At 51.1% G+C, this 22,164-nt stretch overlaps 1 protein-coding gene across 1 annotated transcript in view; it reads left to right on the forward strand.

The window, feature by feature from the left end:
• Positions 1-22,164, forward strand: part of LOC138580391 (3'-5' exoribonuclease HELZ2-like) — a 724,800-nt gene that overhangs the window by 701,683 nt on the left and 953 nt on the right. The window contains exon 19 of the mRNA XM_069650904.1: positions 21,558-21,725. Within this exon, the coding sequence (XP_069507005.1) occupies positions 21,558-21,725 (168 nt within the window). The remainder of the gene's footprint in view (positions 1-21,557; positions 21,726-22,164) is intronic.

Consider the following 22,164-nt stretch of genomic DNA (forward strand, 5'->3'; position numbering starts at 1 on the left):
ATGTACTGGAGGTAATAGAACGGTACGCCACCCTTTCGGGCATATCGGTGAACCCTAGAAAGTCTAGTCTGTTTCCTTTGGGCAGATACAGGAATGTCCCGGTACAGAGGCTGCCCGTCCTGCCAATACCATGGCAGCCCGTGACGTTTAGGTATTTGGGAATAAATATTTACCACAAGGTCGAGGCAGAACACAAGCATAACACGGAAAAGGCAATAGAGGGAATCAAGAACAGCATGGTATTTTGGTCTAGATTGCCCCTGACCATGATTGGAAGGGCGGCCTTGCTCAAGATGGTGGTCCTGCCTAGACTCTTGCACTTTTTCGTGAATGTCCCGTTTTTGATACCTAGGAGCCTATTCGCGAAACTTCACAGCGTGTGTAGGGGTTTCGTGTGGGGCAGCTCTAGGAATAGGGTTGCTCTGTGGAAGCTCCAGAACCCATGTGACAGGGGGGGATAGGCCTGCCTAATTTTGAACTCTATTACCTGGCGGGGCAGCTGCAGTACGTGGCCAGGTGGCTTTCGGCTGAAGAAACGGCGGAAGCTAGGCTTCTGCGTGGAGACTCAGCCCCATACTTTCTGATGGAAGTGGTTTGGTTGTGCAGAGACAAACTGGTGGGCAGGGGGCGGCTACTGAGGCTGGGCTGGGAGATCTGGCACAGGACATGGAAGATTGGGGGGGATTCGGAGCAGTACTCTCAGTAGGCCCCTTTGGCGGCGCTGTGCGGGAGCGACTCAACTACTTTAATCGGTCCGTAGATACTGGGAACAGGTAGGCCTGGCCACTCTTGGGGACATATGTCAGGAAGGGGAGGCATTGGACTTTCAGAGGTTGCAGGAAGAGACGGGGGTACATGGTGGCCAATATATAACCTACACTAGGCTTGTGAAAAGGACTAGAGAAAGATGGCCCGAGACAGTGCTAGCGGAAGACCCTGACTCCTCCCTTGAAACTATGTATGATGTATCGGAGGGCGGGCACGAAATATCGAGGATATACGTGCTCCTGCGAGTAAGGGCAGGGAAAGAGTTGCTTCAATTGAGACAAGATTGGGAAGAAGAGGTGGGAGGACCCATGACAGATGGGCAATGGGAATGGGCCCAGAGGTACCATAAAAAGGTGTCAACGCGAGATTCCAACAGCTTCAATTGTACGTTACCCACAGGGCTTATTTAACCCCCGGGAAGATTGCAAAGTTTGGGGGACCAGCTACGCAGCTATGCCCCAGGTGTGGGGAGGTGAATGCGGGACTGCTACACATGTTCTGGGCTTGCCCGGAAGTGCACAGATTTTGGGACGAGGTTAAGACGAAACTGGCTGGTGGGGGGGGGGTGGTGCTGGATGTGGAATCGGCCTGGTCATGCATGCTTGGGCTTTTTCCTAGACCCCGGCATTCAAAACACATAAGCAAGATGAAGGACCTGGCTTGTGTTTTGGCCAAGCGCAGGATTGCCATGGGCTGGAAGGCAGCCCACAGACCTAGGGTGGAGCTATGGTGGGCAGACCTCTTGAGGTGGGCAGAAGCTGAATCTGTAGGCTGGTTTGAAGCGGTCACTAGGGGGGGGGTGAGGAGGAAGTAGGGCCCTTGCTGGCCTGGCGGCAATTGGTGGCCTCTATGGCAAACTCTCATCAGGGTAACAACTGTACAGAGGACCCGGATGATGACTGTGCTACCCAATGATGCTCCTGTAAATGACATGTGAGAACCGGCACTAGTTTAAGGGGGGGGGGGGAGTTGGGGAGTTCTAATGAAAATGTGTTGAACTATGATGCTTTCTATGCTTTGAAACTGTTGTAGTGTGTTTGACTTCAAAATAAAATAAAAATATTTTCAAAAAAAAAAAAAACTCTCAGATCCTTCAGGCCCTCCAGCTTCAGGACTGGCTGGTATCTCTAGACCTTTAGGATGCTTATTTCCATGTGCCAATCCATCTCAAACACAGGAAATACCTGAGATTTGCAATTGGCAACTCTCATTATCAATTTCGAGTTCTGCCATTTGGGCTGACCTCCGCCCCAAGGGTCTTCACCAAGCTAATGTCGGTAGTGGCAGCGAGTCTAAGGAGGGAAGGGATCCATGTCTATCCCTACCTAGACAATTGGTTGATCAGAGCAGTATCATCGGAACAGGCTCAGATCCAACTAGATTGTCTGCCACATTCTTCGCAAACTGTGCTTCTCCCTAAACTTAAAGAAGTCACAGATGATACCATCACAGAGACTCCAGTTTATTGAAGCAGTCCTGGACACTTCCCTGGGGAGAGCCTCGCCACCAGAGGTGAAGGCCCAAGATATTCTGCAGATAGTCAACAAATTTCTAAATTCCCAACTTCTTCCAGCCTTTGACTTTTTGAGGTTGCTAGGCCTCATGGCATCCTGCATCTTCCTAGTGCCAGAGGCTCGACTGAGAATGAGATCTCGCCAGTGGGCGCTGAGAACTCAATGGTCGCAATTCTCAGGAAAAATGACAGATCTCCTTCAAGTCCCGGACAGAGTGGCTCGAGACCTTCAGTTGTGGGCCTGTCGGGAGAACATTTTGAAAGAACAGTTCTGGCAACCATGGCCGGAAATAACAGTAGTCACGGATGCGTCACTCACGGGGTGGGGAGCCCATGCCAACGACTTGACCATCAGCGGTCGTTGGTCTCCATTGGAGTCCAGACTACATATCAACCTGTTGGAGCTGAGAGCAACCAGACTAGCGCTGAAGGCTTTTCTGCCATCTGTACAGGGGAAGAATGTCCTAATAATGACGGACAACACAGTGGCCATGCACTACCTCAACAAAAGAGGAGGTGTAGGATCACTGCCACTGTGCAGAGAGGCGATGCAGCTCTGGTTTTGGGCAATTCAAGAAGGAATCTCTCTATCGGCAGTTCACTTAACCGGAGAGAAGAACTTGACAGCCGACGCTCTGAGCAGGCAGAGCAGTCTCCCACGAGTGGTAACTAGCTCAGGAAGTCCTTCAAGAGATCTTCACCCTTTGGGGAACCCCTCAAGTGGATCTGTTTGCCACCAGTATCAACAGGAAGTGCAATCAGTTTTGTTCAAGGGAATTTCCCCCGAGAGGAGCTCTAGAGGACGTGTTCGTAGTAGACTGGGAGTTTCCACTTCTATACGCGTTTTCCCCCAGTCCCTGTCATTCCTCAGATGATCAGGAGGTTGAGAAGATTCCGGAAGACTATGATCCTAATTGCCCCGGATTGGGCCAGGAGAACGTGGTACCAGGACCTTCTGGACATGTCCATCTGCCCTCCGATTCGTCTTCCGGAAAGAGAGGATCTTCTCTAGCAGAAGGGCGGTCAGGTTCTCCATCCAGAAATCAGAACCTTCACGCTTCGTTTCTGAAAGGTTGAGATACAAGGATTGGGACCTCCCGGATGACGTCATGGAGGTGTTACTTTCAGCTAGAAGGCCAGCAACAAAGACTTTATACCGCTGCCGTTGGAACAGATTTTGCAGCTGGTGTAGAGAAAAGAATATCGAACCCTTTTCATGCAGTACACCACTGGTGTTCTCTTTTTTGCTCTATTTGGCGAATTCAGGTCTTCAAGTTGGTAAGATCAAGGGCTACCTCGCAGCGCTGTCGATCTTTAGGCGCACTGCAGAGGAGCCATCATATTTCGAATTACCCCTAGTAATCAAATTTCTGAAAGGGTTCACTAATGTCTATCCCCCAAAGCCGTTCCAAGTTCCCTTGTTGGACTTAAATCTAGTCTTAAATTTTTTGATGGGTACTCCTTTTGAACCACTCTATTCTTGTTCATTAAGATTTCTCACCCTTAAAACAGTCTTCCTAGTGGCTCTAACATCTGCCAGAAGAGTGAGCGAATTACAAGCTCTATCTTGCAAACCTCCTCATACAATTTCTCACAAAGACAAAGTTGTTTTACAAGTGGAGCCTAATTTCCTCCCAAAGGAGGTCTCTGAATTCCACATCACTCAGAAAATAACCTTACCTTCCCCATCCAGGGAAAGAGGAAGAGGCTACATAGGCTGGATCCAAGGCTTGCCTTGAGTTTTTATATCAAGACTTGCTAGGATAAGGCAAGCAGACCAACTGTTAGTAGGTTATGCAGGACACAAATTAGGATTGCCAATCACAAAACAGACCATTTCAAGATGGATTATTGTAGCCATTCTAGAATGCTACAAATTGGCAGGGAAATAGCCCCCTCAACACCTTAGGGCTCATTCAACCAGGGGTATTGCAGCCTCTTCGGCTCTCCAAAGAGGAGTGCCGATTCGGGACATATGTGCGGCTGCCACATTGTTGTCCGCACATACCTTTACAAAATTCTACAGTCTGGATTCCTCCTCTAGCCAGGAGACAAGATTTGGCAAAGCTGTGTTACATTCTGTTCATTCTTAAAGGGAAATATTCCAATTTTACTCCCATCTCCTCTTTCACACAACTGCTATGGGAGTCTCTCAAGATAAGGAATACGTCGGAGGACACAATCCCTCCGAAAGAACAAGTTACTTCTTACCTTGTAACGTTCTTTCGATGTGATGTTCCTCCGACGTACTCCTTATCGCCCCTCCCATCCATCCCCCCAGTAAAACTTCCCTTGTAGTTGCAGTTTACGCTCCTTCAAGGTCAATAACCAATTCATGCACAGCTAATTTCAAGCTTCAAAACAGAACTGAGCAACGGTCGCTGTGCAAGTCTATTTATATGCACAATGACGTCGGCGCCGAGACGGAGGCTGTCGAGGGACACCAGCTCGAGGGACGTCGACACGCAGCGCCCTCTACAGAAAACATTTCCGAGGCCAGAAAGCTGGGATGTAATCTATCAAGATGAGGAATACATCGGAGGAACATCCCATCGAAAGAACATTACAAGGTAAGAAGTAACTTGTTCTTCTTAAGAATTGAACACAGCAATTGTAAAGTGGAGCCAACAGCATTACTTTTGGGAAAGAGGCAAAACCAATTTAAAGGGGAGTAAAATAACCTTTCATATACTTTTCAGAATGGCAAAACCCATTCAAGGGAAAACGTTTATAACTGCTCACTCTCAGAGGAGCAGTTTCCAACCAACTCTTTCACAAGTAAGTAACTTTTAAACATGTATACTTTTCAAGACGGAATCCTTTTCTTATCCAGGCCTTCCCTGGTCTATTGCTTGAGTTCTCTGAGGCAGAAGAGGGGCCCTAGTGGTCTAGGCGCCAGCTGTAGGCAGGGTGAGATAGGGTTCAGTTGCATGAAAAGTTGAGTTTCTGAGGAAGTTGCTTCAAAGCAAGTAAGCAGTTCACTTTAGAGTTAGTTAGGGTCCAGGGACTCCAGAGAAGAGACCGTAGAGGGATTTCAGCAATGGGCCTGGGTGAACTGGGTGAGAGGAATCCGAATCACTTGAAACACCCCAAAGCTACACAGGAATTGCAAAAGGCTTAAGGCGAGTAATACCCTAGCCAACACAGTACCTTAACATGGAAGAATTTTTCGCAGGAGGGGGTCAGGATATGCAGCCAGAACCTGGTCAATGGATTCCTTTGTCTTAAAGACAGGACTTTAGAAGGGATTTTGCCGCAGGGATCAGCTGAGAATGCTCCAGGCAAGAGATCCTTTGCGGCTGGATGCTCTGTGGTTTTGGCGCCCTTTTCAGGAGCCAGGGGAAGACTTAATATTGCTGGTCGGATTCATATCTTTAATCTGGTCCAGCACTCTGGTGAGGGGACTTCAAGGACTTAAATCGTGTCTCTGGAGAGCCAGGAAGAAGCCACCGAAGTTTTTCAGCTCGATTTGGCAAACCATGCACTGCACGATGGCTCAAGTTCTCAGGGTATAGGGGTATTACACCCCCGCAAGGTTGCAGTACGACATGGGATGGCTCAAATTGCAGGTGCTCTACTCTATTGGATCTCAACGGGCTCTGGGTCGTTTTCAGGACCGCCAGATCGATTGGAAGGAAGGGTAACTGCAGGCTCTGGTTACACAGCAGGCTCTCGGTCACTGGAAATCGCTACGTTTGTCGTTTCCCCCTCTTCGGTTTCAGCTTCAGTGGTCGACTTGTTAGCAGCTTCCAGGTCCGAAGTATTTAACAGGAACTGCAGCACAACTTCTGCAGTCTCTCCCTGCATTTTACAGCAAGGGGCAGTCTGGCTGTCCAATCGGGACAGCCAGCCCCCCACTGGGAGTTCCCTTTCAGGCAAGGTGGAAGACTAAGGGTTGCAGAGTTTTGGACTCCTCCCTCGCTTCCTGCCTTTCCACACAATCTGGAGCCTGGGCGCGGAATCTAAAGGATTCCTGCCAAAGACTAAACATCTACTGAGGTTGTTCCCGCCTAGAATGGCATGGGAAGACCTCAGACTAAAAGCCAGCAAGAAATGGCTAATAAAGGAGGCCTAAAAACACCTAGAGCTCCTTATTGAGGAGACTTGCAGTCCCAAAACATTATCCAACCGTTAATGCTAATACTTTGTATCACAGGTGAACGGTCATTGGAAAAATATGTTTTAGAACAAAAGGTTCCCATCCGTATGGTATCTAGATACCACTCATTCATTCACACTAGACTGCTCTCCCTATAGGAAGAACACCCTATCCCTGCCTATGTAGTGCCTTCTATCCCTAGGCTGCGAGTGCTGTAACGCCTATCTAACGGGATAGGATAAAGACTGGCCCCATCTAAACTTCTTTCATACCAAGTCTTTTCAACACACCAAGTGGGATACTAAACCATTAGACTAGTAAGAAAAAATACACCAGTAAGGGCTGTTGAAAGCTAATAGTGTAGAGACGTAATGTGCATTCTCCAGCATGGGATCTGGCATGGATTCACATGCTCATGAATATTCCCTGTCATCAGGCTGGGAATCCTCAGTAAAGAAAAAATCAGTTTGTTTTGTTTCTGAGCTGTCTTTCTTAGTAGTAACCAATAACTGGTCTCTGGGTCATACTGCCGCCAGCCAATGACTGCCCTCTCCCTAAGCCCCTCCCCTGGCAGCCATACTCAGATTTTTACTGCACGTTCAAGTGTTGGGAGTCCTCGTGCTATAGCTCTTGAGCTTTTACTGCGTTTTGCAATTTTTCAGAGTTTAATCTCATTGTTTCGGTCATTCGAGCCTCAAGCTCTACCCTTTCTACTTCTGATCAACGGGGACCCGTTTCGGAATTTTCTACGCCCCTCAAGGGCGACGTTTTCGAAAAGTTACGCTTCTTGGAGGATTCCAGAAGACCTTGAGGCCTACCCTGTGGACATGGCCCAGGACAAAGGAAGGTCGACGCCCGGATCCAAGCTGTTCAGGAACTGCCCTGGAGACAGATTGCAGAATGTCTTCAAGGAGGACGAGCATTCTAGATGCCTCTACTGCCTTCACGAAGACAAAACGCACGTGGAGAAGTACTGTGCGTTTTGCAAGAAACGGACCATGAGGGATCGGCGTATCCGCCTCACCAATTGGCCCTAAGGGAAGAGCCCAGCGGTAGGTGAGAAGAGGTCAGAGCGGTCTTCTAAGTCCTTTGAGGGCGCTCCAGCGACGGGGGCCCAACAAAAGGCTAAGCACCGCAAGTCTGCGGGCACTGGGAGCGCAAAACGGTCTGGCTCCTCAGCTGCCAGGCAGGGCACGTTTTCACCGATGCCATAAACGAGCCAATGCTCTGGCTCGGGGAAGAGGAAATCGGAGACCCGAGTAAGCTTCTTGAGAAGCCCTGGTCGATCCTGATGGAAACAGCCAAGGGGGAGCGAGGCGGTGACCCTCCCCCCAAGGTGAAGGCCTCAAGCGCACCTAAAGTCGTGAAGGCCTTGATTCACCCGGCTAAGACCTCTATCGAGGGAGTCGTGGCAGCCCTGGCAAAGCCTGTGGAGGCTACCCCAGTGGAGGTGACCTCAGGATCCAGAGTTTCCCTGCCACCGTGGAGGGAATCTTCTTTTCAGCCCATCGATTAGAACCCCGTGAGAAACCCGGTGGAAAAAGAGGGGTTGAGGGTGGTGACCGACACGGATGCAGCCTCTAAAGAGGAGCTGGCTGGAGTTGTGAAGATCCTCAAGAATTTCGAGGAGGTCCGGGCCCACGGGAGGGATCCCGATGAGGCGAACAAAGAGAGCGACGGCGGTGCCGACGAGGTCTCTGTGGAGGCGGAGGATTACACTCCCCAACTGTCGCGCCAGTCGCAGCCGATACCCGAGCCTCAGGACAACTCGGGAGCCATCTTGATGGCGATTCAGGCCTTATGTACGGAGATAAGGACTAGGTTGCCCTTACCCCCAATGGACGATCCAGCGGAACCTGGCCTGTCGGGGAGCCCCCCAAGCAAGTGGAGGGAGAGTTCACCCCCCCCCCTTCCAGCCTTTGCGGCCTTCGCAGCCTTCATCTACTTCCCCTGATCCTAGGGATGACATGGGAACGGAGACCGCCACAACGAGGACGGATGACTACGGTGGTGACGACGGGATGGGCCTTCCATGACAACCTCCTCAGGCCTACCCGCCCGACGAAATTGGCTCCTTCCACGCCATGATTGCCAGGGCATCCGAGCTCTTCGAGCTCTACCCCGAAGAACAGAAGGAAGGTTTCCTCTATCAACAGCATGAGGCCAAAAGGAAGACTGTCCTCTTGGTCCTGTTCTCCAGCATGGGGTCTGGCATGGATTCACATGCTCATAAATATTCCCCGTCGTCAGGCTGGGAATCCTCGGTAAAGAAAAAATCAGTATCAGTTTTGTTTCTGATCTGTCTTTCGTAGTAGTAACCAATCACTGATCTCTGCGTCATATTGACCACAGCCAATGAATGCCCTCTACCTAAGCCCCGCCTCTGCCAGCCATCTTCAGATTTTTACCGCACGTTCAAGTGTTGGGATCCTCGTGCTATTGCTCTCGAGCACTCAAAAAATTTCTCTTTCGGTCAAAAGAGCCTCAAGCTCCACCGTTTCTTCATCCGATCAACGGGGACCCGTGTCGGATTAGTCTACGCCCCTCAAGGGTGAAGATTTCGTCGAGCCACGCTTTTGGAGGACTCCAGAAGTTTCTCAGGCCCATCTCGGACATGGCCCAGGAGAAGGGAAGCTCGACGCCCGGAAAGCTGTTCAGGGTCTGCCCTGGATGCCAGCTTCAGAATGTCTTTAAGGAGGACGAACACTCCCTTTGTCTTTACTGCCTACATGAGGACGAAACGCACGTGGAGAAGGACTGTGCGTTTTGCGGCAATATGTCGGAGCGGACCATGAAGGACCGCCATCAACGTCTCGCCAACTGGCTGGAAGGAAAGAGCCCGTCAGGCGAGAAGAAGAAGAAGTCCGAGCGGTCTTCTAAGACCTTTGAGGGCGCCCCGGCGACGGGGGTCCAACAGAAGGCCAAGCACCGCGAGTCCGCTGGCACCGGGAGCGCCAAACGGTCGGGCTCCAGGCAGGGCGCATCCTCCCCGGCGCCATCAACCACGAGCCAACGCTCTGGCTCGGGTAAGAGGAAGGCCGAGCACCCGGCGAAGCTCCTGGAGAGACCCCGGTCGAGCTCGAAGGCCCCATCTGAGGGGGAGCGAGGCGGTGACCCTCCCCCCAAGGAGAAGGCGGTGAGTGCACCTAAGGTGGTGAAAGCCTTAATCCATCCGGCCAAGGCTTCTATCGAAACAGTCGCGGCGGCCCTGGCTCAGCCTGTGGAGGCTACACCAGTGGTGGCGACCTCGGGGCCCAGAGTCTCCCTGCCACCGCATTTCATGCCCATCGACAGGACCCCCGTGAAACCTCCGACGGAGAAGAAAAAGGGGGGGCAGGAGGTCGTCGTGGATTCGGCCTCAACCTCTGAGGAAGAGCTGATCGAAGTCTTAAGCCACGGCGTTGGCGTGGAAGAAGACCAGCCCGTCGGGAGGGACCCCGACATAGGAGACAACGAGAATGTCGAGGGTGCCGACGGGGCTCCTGACCGCCCGTCGGACTCCCCTCAACCAGTGCCGCAAGACAACTCGGCGGCCATTTTGTTGGCTATACAGTCCTTATGCTCGGAGATAAGGACGAGACTGCCGTTACCACCAACGGAGGAACCGCTCCCGACGGGGGACCCGGAGCCAGGCCCTTCTGGGAGCCCTCCCCCTAAGAGAAGGATTCATCCTCCACCTCCTTTTCAGCCATCGCGCCCTGTTCAGCCCTCCTCCCCGTCCACGACACGTGGGGATGATACGGGGACTGACACGGCCGCGACGGGTACAGACGACGAGGATCTCCCGTCGTCACCACCCACCCGGGCTTCCCTGCCCGACGAGATTGGATCGTTTCACTCCATGATCGCCAGGGCATCCGAGCTTTTCCAGCTCTGCCCGGAAGAGAAGAAGGAAGGTTTCCTTTATCAACGGCGCGAGGCCAAGAGGAAGACGGTCCTCGCTGTACCTCTACTGGACGATATTTGGGATGAGGGCCTCGCCCTCCTCAAGAACCCATCCACGACGCCGGCTAGAAGGGATCGGTACGAGAAGTACTGGGTCCCGGACGCGGCCCCCTTGTGCCTTCGGGCACAGCCGACCCCGGACTCGGTCGTCTCCGCGGCGGCTAGGAAGAAAGCGGGGGGGGCGCGGCCTCTACGTCTACCTCCCCGCCGGACGGCGAGGGTAAGAAATTAGACACAATGGGATGCAGAGGCATCTCGTCGGCAGCGACGACGATTAAGGCGGCCAACGCCTTGGCTTTCTTAGCCCGCTACGACAGGGAGTTGTGGTACAAACTGGCCCCCCTGCTGGACTTCCTACCAGACAAGAGGGCGGAAGCCCTAGAGATCTTGCGGGAAGGAGAGGTGGCTTCGGACCACGCCATTACGATTGCGACGGACATCGCTGACACTGGATTTCGCCAGTTGGGCAACGGCGTGTGCCTTAGGCGGCGTGGATGGCTCAAGGCTACTGACTTCCGTCAGGACGTGCAGACCAGAGTCTTGGACATGCCGTTCGACGGAAACAACCTGTTTGGGAAAACAGTGGACGATTCCCTTCAAGCCATCAAGGCAGACACGGAGACAGCCCGGGCTCTTGGGGTTCTCCAGCAACGGCGGCCGCCCTTTCGGAGCGGCGGAGGCAAACAGGGTGCCTCCAAAGGTTCCAGCGGCGGATTTTCCACCTACCGTCAAGCGGCCCGTTCGTCGTCACAGGAAGCTTACAGGGGACGAGGCAAGTCAGGCAGACCCAGGTACTGCCGTACCTTCTGACGCTGGCCAAGGCTGGACTGGCGCACGCGTCCATCAAGATTCATCTTGCTGCGATCTCCCGATACACCAGAACCACGGGGCGGACGTCTTTGTGGTCTCATCGTCTGGTGAAAGAATTCATGAAGGGACTGTTCAGATCGTTCCCGCCGGTGAAGGCTCCGGCCCCGGCGTGGGAGCTCAACGTGGTGCTGACCAAGCTCATGGGACCTCCATTCGAGCCTCTGCGCTCGGCTCCGTTGAAGTTCTTGTCGTCTTGTCGTGGAAAACAGCGTTTCTTGTGGCCATCACCTCCACACGAAGAGTGGGAGAGATCCAGGCCCTTTCCTGCAAGCCCCCGTACTTGACTTTTCACGACACGAGGGTAGTGCTCAGGACGCACCCCTCCTTCATGCCCAAGGTACCGTCGGACTTCCACCTCAACGAACCCTTGGTGTTGCCTGTTTTCTTCCCGTCGCCTTCGTCGCCGGCCGAAAGGACTTTGCACTCGCTGGATGTGGCTAGAGAGCAGTCATTGGCTGTGGTCAATCATCCCGCAAGTGCTACGGAGGTTCGGTTCCCGGATGATCCTCATTGCTCCGGCATGGGCCAGGAGGACAAGTCAAGAAGTCACCTTCTTGACTTGTCCATCTTTCCTCCACGTAGTCTTTTCTACCGAGACGATCTGCTGTCACGGGAGGGGGGGGGGGTCAGGTTCTCCATCCAAAGGTCAGATCCCTCAACCTTCACGCTTGGCTTCTGAAAGGTTGAGTTATAAGGATTGGGACTTCCCTGAAGATGTGATGGAGGTGTTGCTTTCAGGCAGACGGCCGGCAACAAAGTCCCTGCACCGTTGCTGTTGGAGAAAGTTCTACAACTGGTGCAGGGTTAAAAATGTGGATCCTTTTTCATGTGACATTCCTGTGGTTCTGTCTTTTTTGCTTTCTTTGGCCCACAAGGGCCTGCAAGTGGGTACCGTTAAAAGTTACCTGGCAGCGCTGTCTATATTTAAGCGCTCGTCTGAGGAGTGTTCTCATTTTAAAATCCCTTTAATTTCTCAGTTTCTGAAAGGGCTCACTAATGTGTTCCCTCCGTCACTGTTTCAGGTGCCCGGTTGGGCTCTGAACCTTGTTCTCAAGTTTCTAATGGGTGCTCCCTTTGAGCCTTTGCATTCTTGTCCTTTGAGACTAACCCTTAAAACTGTATTTTTAGTTGCGGTCACTTCCGCTCGCAGAGTGAGTGAGTTACAGGCACTTTCAGTTAAGCCACCCTTCACTGTGTTTCATAAGGACAGGGTTGTCCTTAGAGTTGGCCTTCCTTTCTTCCAAAGGTGGTGTCGGAATTTCATTTAGGCCAGAAGGTTATTCTTTCGGCATTTTATCCTCCTCCGCATCCTGGTAAGAAAGAGGAGAGGCTCCATAGGCTGGATCCTAGGAGAGCTTTAAGCTTTTATATTTCACTTATGTCCCGGGTCAGAGTGGACGATCAACTCTTTATTGGTTACGCTGGGCTAAGGCGTTTGGGACAAGCTTTTACTAAGCAGACTTTGTCTCGATGGATTATAATGGCTATTTCTGAATGTTACCACTTGGCGGGTAAGGACCCTCCGGTAGGCTTGCAGGCCCATTCTACCAGGGGGGTGGCTGCCTCTACTGCTCTGCAGGGGGTTGTTCCTATTCGTAACATCTGTGATGCAACCACTTGGGCTTCAGTCCATACTTTTGTACGTCACTACTCCCTCGATTCTATCCGTGGGCAGGATATAGCCTTTAGAAAGGCGGTCCTTTACTCAGCTATTTGATTGGGCATTCTACATTTCTATATTCTAAATTCTTTTCCCACCTCCTTACGTTGGTACTGCTTTGGGAGTCTGTCATAGATATGGAATACATCGGAGGACCCAATCCCCTCGAAGAACAAATTACTCTCTTACCTGGTAACGTTCTTTCGATGGGATGGTCCGACAACGTATTCCACATTGCTCCCTCCCTGCCTTCCCCGCTACAGAATTTCTTATGCGATTGCAGCTTACGTTTCCGCAAGGCTTTCTGTGGTCACACTGGCAGTAGTTTGGTGCCACACGTTCTGGGAAAAAACTACAACTGAGGCTACGTGCGTCGTGCGTCCTACTTATAACATCCGGTGCCGCCGCAGGAGGTCCTCGAAGACGGCGTATCGACGTCATCGACGCAGACGCCAAAAGATTTTACCGAAGCAGCACAGCTGTGGTGATTACTGTCATAGATATGGAATATGTCGTCGGACCATCCCATCGAAAGAACGTTACCAGGTAAGAGAGTAACTTGTTCTTCTCCAGCGTTGATATCTTTCATGGATTCACATGCGCCCGCCGTCCGCCCCTCATTGCAAACCTTGGTTCGGGTTTCCTCTACTTTTGTGGTTAAAATCTGAAGGGAAGCAGTGAGGGGTGAGGGGTGGGGGGCGGGGGGTCTTTTTGTACCAGACGTCCTATTGGTGTAGCCTAAAGAACTCAAAAAGATGTCGGTGGCAAACTAAGGTGTCAAAGTTTTCCATAGGAAAATGCTAAGTTAAAGTTGGGTTTCCCAGCCTGACAAAGGGAAATATTCACAGCATGTGAATCCATGAAAGATGCCAATGCTGGAGAAATGGAGTTACACGTAAGAAACTACTCCCTTATGCGTCTTCCTCCTAGCCCCCCCCTCCCCATCCCGCCCCCATTCCTCTGGTGCCTTGAGTGATGCACACCTTCAGACCATCAGTGCAAACTGATATTAGTGCCCCCTGCGTGGCGGAGACAGTTTTGGTACTCGGGACCTCCTTGCCCTTTCGTCAGCGCCACTGATGCTCCTCCCTTACCAATCTCTCCTACCCAGGGATCAAGGAGCAGTGCTGCACCATGACCCGGCCTTTCTCAGACTGCCTGGCTCCTGTCTTAGAGTTCGGGGCTCTGTCCCTTCCGCAAGACGGCCAAGCTATCCTGGCCAAGGCTAGAGCCTTGTCCACCTTGAAATGCATGGGTAAGGTTTTCAAGTATGGTGCAGGAGCCAGAGGGTGCAGCTTCAAACCATCCTACCCTCGGATCTGTTGCCATATCTGCTGTCCCTTGCTCAGTCTGGGTTGACACATTACTCCATTAAGCCGCACCCAGCGGCAATTACTAGGTGCATCTGCGCTGTGGGCGTGCCTTCCCTGTGGTCCCACCGGCTGATGAAAAGTTTTTCGGGGGGTTCTTCTGATCTTTTCCACCTGCCCGTTGCAAGCATGGGATCTCAATGTGCTACTCGCAAGACTCATGAAGCCACCCGTCGAGCCCATGCACCAAGCATCTATTAAACATCTTTCCTGGAATACAGTCTTCTTGGTGGCCATAACTTCAGCCATACGAGTGGGTTAAATCCAGGCGTTTTCTGTAAAACCACCCTATTTAACTTTTCTCAAGGACAAGACTGTTCTACGTATCAGCCCAACATTTGTGCTGAAACTGCCATCTGGTTTCCTCCTAAACCAGCAGGTGGTTTTGCCTGTATTCTTTGGCACACCATCTCCAGCGGAGCGCCCTATGCACACGCTGGATGTCGTGCGTGCCCTCCAGTACTACGTGGCACGTATTAAATCATTCCGTACAACAGATCAGTTTATTTCATTTGTACTTTCTGGAACTGGGAAGGCTCTCCCGACATCCTCCATCGCAAGATGGATTGCTGCCCGGATCACATTCGGCCATCAGCAAGCAGGCAGGCTGCTCCCCGGCAGGTCCCGGGCTCATTCTACTAGAGCAGTGGCTGCAACCACAGCTTTTCTCTCCGGAATTCCACTGCATGACATCTGCCGTACAGCCACTTGGAGATCAGTGTATACGTTCACCTGGTTCTACTGTCGACTTTCTGCAGAAGAATCTAGATTCGGCCAATTGGTTCTGCAGAGCATTTTTGCGTGAAGTGGGCAAGTCTCCAGTGGCGAGTAATGCTGGGAGCTTGCCTTCGCCCATAGGTATTGTAATTTTGTCACAGCATGTGAATCTATGAAATATCCAATCCTGGAGATGGAATAAATTACTTACCTGTAACTCCAGTTCTCCAGCATTGGTATCTTTCATGGATTCACATGCTTAGAATATTCCCCGTCGTCAGACTGGGACCCCTCGGTACACATATATAGCCTTTTCCAATAGGAAAACTTCCGACACTTTTGTGTCCTATCTACGTCCTTTTAGGACCCGCCTACGCATGCTCCGTAGGGCGTCCCCGTATAAGAGGCCCGCCCCTGCGGTTCCCCTTCAGATTTCAACTGTCTCCAAAGTAGTGGGATCTCCTTGCGTTGTCTTACTATTTTGTACAAGGTTGCATTACTGGAAGTTGAGTACAGAAAATGTTCTCCGTGTCAGGAAAAGCGCTGTTCCGCCCATGCGCGACGTGCGGCTTGAAAAAAGTTTACGAGGGGGACGGACATATGGATTGTATATATTGCCTCCACCCTCATCATTCGGCTGATAACTGCGACATATGCAAAGGGTTTTCTCAAAAAAGCCTCAAAGACCGCAGTCGACGACTGGTGGCATGGCTGAATGATGGAGCGGGGGCATACCCCCCTTCGGAGGTAGGCTCCACACAATCGGCAAAAACATCACACCGCGCTACCTCGTCGGAACCACCGGCGAAGAAATCTCGACCGACGGAAAAAGAGTCGTCTGGAAGTCACTCAACTAGAGACTCCTCGTCAAAGAAATCATCTTCATCAAAAAAGCATGAAAAGGAAAGGAAATCCTCCTCGGGCGATCATCATAGATCGACCACGAGTCGAGAGTCGAGTAAAAGCAATCCAAGTGTGGAAAAGGCGGGACCGCCAAAACCACCTGCTAAGTCACCGTCGTCGACGGCGGTCCAGTCATCGGCCTCCACCCTGCCACTTACGCAGGTGGCATCCACCGTCCCACCGACAACTACGTCGACGATGGCCTCGTCGACGGGGGTTCTACTGGAGGCCTGAAGTTTTTGATCCGATCCCCCCGGATACTTTACTACAAGAACAGGCTGTGTTGCTGTCCTCGGAGGACGAGAATGAGAGAATAGCTGGCCCAGCAGACCTAGGGCTACGAGTGGCTGACAAGTCGTCGACGAGGGGATCCGTTATACCGGTATCTGCCCCTCTTCTCAATCCTCAATCTGTTTTGTCGTTGGAAATTCTGTCCACGCTTCAGTCGTTGGACCAGAGACTACCTCAGGCAAACCTGCCACAGTCACCCGTCAACGAGCCGGGCCCGTCCCGTCAACTGACGCACCTACGCACGCCAATCTCAGCACTGGCACAAGAGGAAGGTGAGCTGCCAGATTCGGAGTCTGACAGGGGAGCCATGTCGGATATCTCATCATCCCCCTCCAGGGATCCAACCTGGGAGTCGGAGGTGGAGTTGGAAACCCCTAGAAGCCCAGCTCACCCGTCCCCTCCGGACGACATTGCGTCATTCCATTCTATGATGGAGAAGGCATGCAAGGAGTTTGTTTGTCACAGGAAGAACAGAAAAAGGACTGTTTTTTGTTCGACAACATGGGTAAGAGGAGGTCTGTGTTCTCGATACCAATACTAGACCATGTGTGGAAGGAGGGGTTGCAGACAATGCGTCGCCCGTTTTCAGAGCCGGCAGTGAAAGGACGCCTGGAAAAAAAGTTTAAGGCTCCAGAGTCTACCCCCAAGTGTTTATCCTCCCAACCAACGCCAGACTCGGTGGTGTCGGCAGCAGCGGCGAGGAAGGCGAAGGCCCAGCACAAGTGCACGACGACTCCTGAGAATGAAGCGAGACGCCAAGATGCCTTTGGCAAAAAAGTGCTATCCGTGGGAGCGACAACAGTAAAGGCCGCAAACTCTCTGGCAGTTGTTGCCAGATACGATAGGGAGATGTGGCACAGGCTAGCTCCGTTGCTTGATCATCTTCCGAAAGAGCATAGGAAGGCAGCGATGTTACTCGTCCGAGAAGGTGAGGAAGCCTCAAATTACGCAATAAACATCGCGGTGGACCTCGCTGAGTCAGGCTTCAAGCAAGTCAATAATGTGGTCGTATTACGTCGACAGTCATGGCTTAAGTGTACCTACTTCAGGCCACAAGTACAATACAAAGTTTTAGATATGCCCTTTGAGGGAGACCTTCTTTTCGGGGAGAAGGTGGACGAAGCCCTAAAGGGAATGAAAGAGGACTCGGACACGGCACGTTCATTGGGTGCCCTCCAGAGTAGCAGAAACTACAAGTCTTTTCGTCCCTTTAGAGGGGCTTCAGGTAATTCAAGATTCTCTGCGTCTGGAGACAGATCCTTTGGCAGATTAGCTTACCCCTCCCAGGGATACAGACGTGCCTCCCAAACGGCGAACCGTCGTCGGGACTTCCAGGAAAAGACCATCATATCCGTCGTCGTCGAGAGACAAGCAAAATAAAGATCAGCAGTGACATACAACACACCGTTCTGGGGGGAAGTTTCAGCATATGTCGACGAATGGGAACGAATAACGACGGATCAATGGGTGCTGGATACTATAAGAAACGGACACTCTCTACAATTCAAACACAGCCCTCCGCAAATTCCACCTGCATTCACCGCTCATTCCCATCTAAAGATACTGCAACAAGAGGTAACACTCATGTTAGCAAAGGGCGTGATAGAATTAGTTCCAACATCACAGAGAGGTCAAGGAGTCTACTCAAGATATTTTGTCGTAAAAAAGCCGAACGGCAAATGGCGTCCCATTTTAGACTTACGCGATCTCAACAAAGTCTCTAAAGAGCCTAAAATTCAAGATGCTCACTCTGCAGGAAGTGATCCGCGCCGTTCACGAGGGGGATTTTCTAGCGTCCCTGGATTTACAGGACGCGTATTTCCATATCCCAATGTGTCAAACACAGGAAATTCCTAAAATTTGTAATAGGGCGGACTCACTACCAATTCACGGTTCTTCCTTTTGGGCGCAAGACCTCCCCCAGAACGTTCACGAAATGCCTGGCTCCAATAGCGGCCTGGCTAAGGAAGCAAGGCCACCATGTATACCCATACCTCGATGACTGGCTGGTAAGGGGATCCTCCCCAGCGTCGACCAACACAAGTTTACAAGCCACCATGCAGCTTCTACAACAGCTGGGATTCGCCATAAACTTCGTAAAATCCTCTCTGCAGCCATCGAGATCGCTGGTATTCCTGGGTGCACAGTTCGAGACCCAGTTAGGGCTAGTGAAGCCTGCTCTCGACAGAACCTCAATACTCGATCAACAAGCATGCCGACTATGGCGAAACACCAAGATCTCAGTGAGAAAATACGTTTCGGTCCTAGGGGCCATGGCATCCTGCATCCATCTGGTGGAAAACTGTTGCCTATTCATGAGGCCAGTCCAGGAATTCCTCGCGGACCGATGGACGCAGGCTCAAGGATCGTGGTCAGACAAGATAACCATCGACGACGACAAGCTGCTTCGGACCCTTCAGTGGTGGCAGAGTTTCCACAATCTGAACAACGGCGTACCCCTACAGGAGCCCGAGTTTCAGAGAACCATAGTCACGGATGCGTCCCTAACCGGATGGGGAGCTCACATGGGTGCTCTCCAAATGCAAGGTCGCTGGTCTCCAACGTAGTCACTCCTACACATAAACGTGTTAGAGCTCAGAGCAGTACGATGGGCCTTGAAGGCATTCCTACCACACATCAAGGGTTCGCGAGTACGAATACTGACCGACAATACAACGGCCATGTTTTATCTGAGGAAACAAGGAGGGGCGCGATCAAGAACTCTTTCCATAGAAGCCCAGAAAACATGGCATTGGGCATTAAAGCACGAAATTTCCATCGTGGCTCATCACCTTCCAGGAGTGAGGAACTTTCAAGCAGACTCCCTCAGCAGAAGCATGGCCAAGATACACGAGTGGGAAATGGACACAGTTCACCTGATGAAAGTGTTCGAGAAATGGGGTCACCCCCCTCTGGACGCCTTCGCGACCAAAGACAACAAGAAATGCGAGCAATTCGCAAGCAGATGGCCTCAAGAGGGCTCCAGGGGGGAGGCATTCTCCTTCCCATGGACGGACATGTTCCTCTATGCTTTTCCCCCGTTTCCCCTCATACGGAGGACAATACAGTGGATACGCAGATACAATTGCCGGGTAATTCTAGTGACACCATACTGGCCAAGGCAACCGTGGTTCTCCGACCTGCTTCACCTGTCGCTGGAACATCCCATAGGGTTTCCAAAAGTCCCGAACCTACTATCCCGGGACAAAGGCACGGTGTGGCATCACGACCCGGACAGTCTCAACCTTACAACCTGGCTCCTGACTTTTCGGAGTTCGGTGCTTTAGACGTTTCGGAGGATTGTCAAAAAATTCTGCAGGCGGCTAGAGCCCCTTCTACAAACAAATCCTACTCCTATAAGTGGCGGAGGTTCTGTGAATGGTGTAGGGGACAACAGGGCCTACAACCGTTGTCGGTGACGCCGGAACAAGTTCTACCTTACCTGCTCCTCTTGGCAGAGAGGGGATTATCCTTCACATCGATAAAGGTGCACCTGGCGGCCATCTCGAGGTTCACAAGGAAAAGGCAGTCGTCTCCTCTATTTAGCGACAGACTTGTAAAACACTTCATGAGGGGTTTATTTCAAGCTTTTCCCCCGGAAAAACGTTTCCCCCCGACTTGGAGTCTCAACACAGTGTTGGCAGGCTTAATGAAACCGCCTTTTGAGCCTATGGCCACGTCCGACATAAAATTCATTTCATGGAAGTTGGCATTCTTGATTGCTATCACATCAGCTAGAAGAATCTCGGAACTGCAAGCGCTGGTGGTAGACCCGCCATACCGAAGATTCTTTAAGGACAAAGTAGTCCTGGCAACTAATCCTATGTTCGTCCCAAAAGTTCCGACAGTGTATCACAAACACTCGTCCATTGTTCTCCCTACTTTCTTCGCCACACCATCATCGGCAGCAGAAAAAGCTCTTCATACCCTGGACGTTAAGAGGGCTCTGAAATTTTACCTACATCGTACACAGGAACTCAGGTCTACTAGACAACTGTTCGTCGCATATGGTCCGTCGACGAGAGGAAAAGCAATCTCTAAACAAGTATTGGCTCGATGGGTCTCATCGACGATTGCGTTTTGTCACTCTAAGGCCGGAAGGCCACTGCAAGGACATCCTAGAGCCCATTCTACAAGATCGATGTCCTCCTCAACAGCTTTATGGGCAGGAATTCCGTTGACGGACATATGCCAAGCTGCGGCATGGTCAGTGCCCCACACGTTTACCCGCCACTACTGCCTTGCCAGGCAGCATGCGGACGAGGTGCAGATGGGAAGAGCTGTCCTGCGCCATCTGTTTCAGTAAGGTAAGCTCCACGCTGTGGAGAATCTGTTGTCTACCTTCTTTATGACAGTTTATTTTATGTGGGATTTGGTTATATGAGGTAACTTATTCCTACTGTACATATGCATTGTGTAGTATGTTGAGGATATATTACATTACATTCTCACCGCCGTCTCAAGTGTTACTGCTATACAATCTATTCTAAGCATGTGAATCCATGAAAGATCCAATGCTGGAGAAGGGAATAGTTTCTTACCTGTAACTCCATTTCTCCAGAATTGGTATCTTTCATGGATTCACATGTGCCCGCCAACCTCCCCGGAATGTAATGTATTTGATAAGTTTAACCCTTCCTACTTTGGAGGGGCCGAAATCTGAAGGGGAACCGCGGGGGCGGGCCTCTTATACGGGGACGCCCTACGGATCATGCGTAGGCGGGTCCTAAAAGGACTTAGATAGGACACAAAAGTGTCGGAAGTTTTCCTATTGGAAAAGGCTATATATGTGTACCGAGGGGTCCCAGTCTGACGACGGGGAATATTCTAAGCATGTGAATCCATGAAAGATACCAATGCTGGAGAAATGGAGTTACAGGTAAGAAACTATTCCCTTCTCCAGCATTAGCATCTTTCATAGATTCACATGCGACCCTCGCACCTACCCCTCATGGCTCATCTTTTGGCTCTTACTGCCAATTGCTTGCGCTGCCAAATCTGAATATGGCTGACTGGGGAGGAGCTAAGGGTTGTCTTCTTATTAGCTGTGGGCAGTATGACCCTAAATGACTGACAGCATAAATGTGACAGTTTTCAGTTTAAGTTTAAGCTGCTGTTATCAAGGATTCACGGCCTGTCGGGGTATATTCTTGACCATGTGAATCCATGGCAGACCCATGCTGGAGAACAGTTACATGTAAGTAACTAACATGTTCTTTAAAAGAACCAGGACTGGAGTGAGATTTCAGTTGTCCCAGGTCTTGCTCCTAGAAGTGAATTCGGACATGAGAAGATGTGTAAAAAATAGAAATGTCCGTTCTCTAGAATACCAGACTTTTTGCATGTCGCTGATAATGTAGCTAGAATATCTACGCAATATTTTGAGTTGCAGACCATGAGTTTATTTGAATGTTCTTACAGGTAGTGAGTGGCGCTACGTCATCCTGTCCACGGTCAGATCCTGCTCCCAGTATGAAGCAGATCGCAAACCCACCAAGAGCTGGCTGAAGAAAAATCTTGGTTTTGTCATGGATCGGAACCAGGTCAACGTTGCTATAACCCGAGCCCAGGAGGGCCTCTGCATCCTTGGTGAGTGCTCTGTGCAGGTAGATCTTCGAATGGTTAAAGAAGACTTAAGCCTGTGGTGTCTGGGCAGAACTCTTGTATTCAGAGCGTATCCAAAAATCACTGCTCCTGCCACTTGTAAACCACCTTCAGAGTTGTACATCTTAAATCTGGGTAGAGTCAGAAGGTGGCAGTGAGCTTTTCCTTTTATTGAACCATGTAGTCACGTTTTTTTTATAAAACTATGGAGAACTATATGCTTTTTACTTAGACATATGGATCAGAAGACTTGTCTTGGAACACACTGTGTCCGTTTAGGACAAGGGCTGAAGTCTGTGAATGTTTGGAGACTAGCCTTTTGGGGAGCTGTATATGTTCGCCTGACTTCCTTTGCCACTTTCAAAATTCATCATACTTCTCCCTGAGAAGCCAGTCGCATGTACTGCAGAAATTCTGATTGGGG

This window comes from Ambystoma mexicanum, chromosome 3p, assembly GCF_040938575.1.
Source record: "Ambystoma mexicanum isolate Mex_15411 chromosome 3p, UKY_AmexF1_1, whole genome shotgun sequence".
Classification (NCBI taxonomy): Eukaryota; Metazoa; Chordata; class Amphibia; order Caudata; family Ambystomatidae; genus Ambystoma; species Ambystoma mexicanum.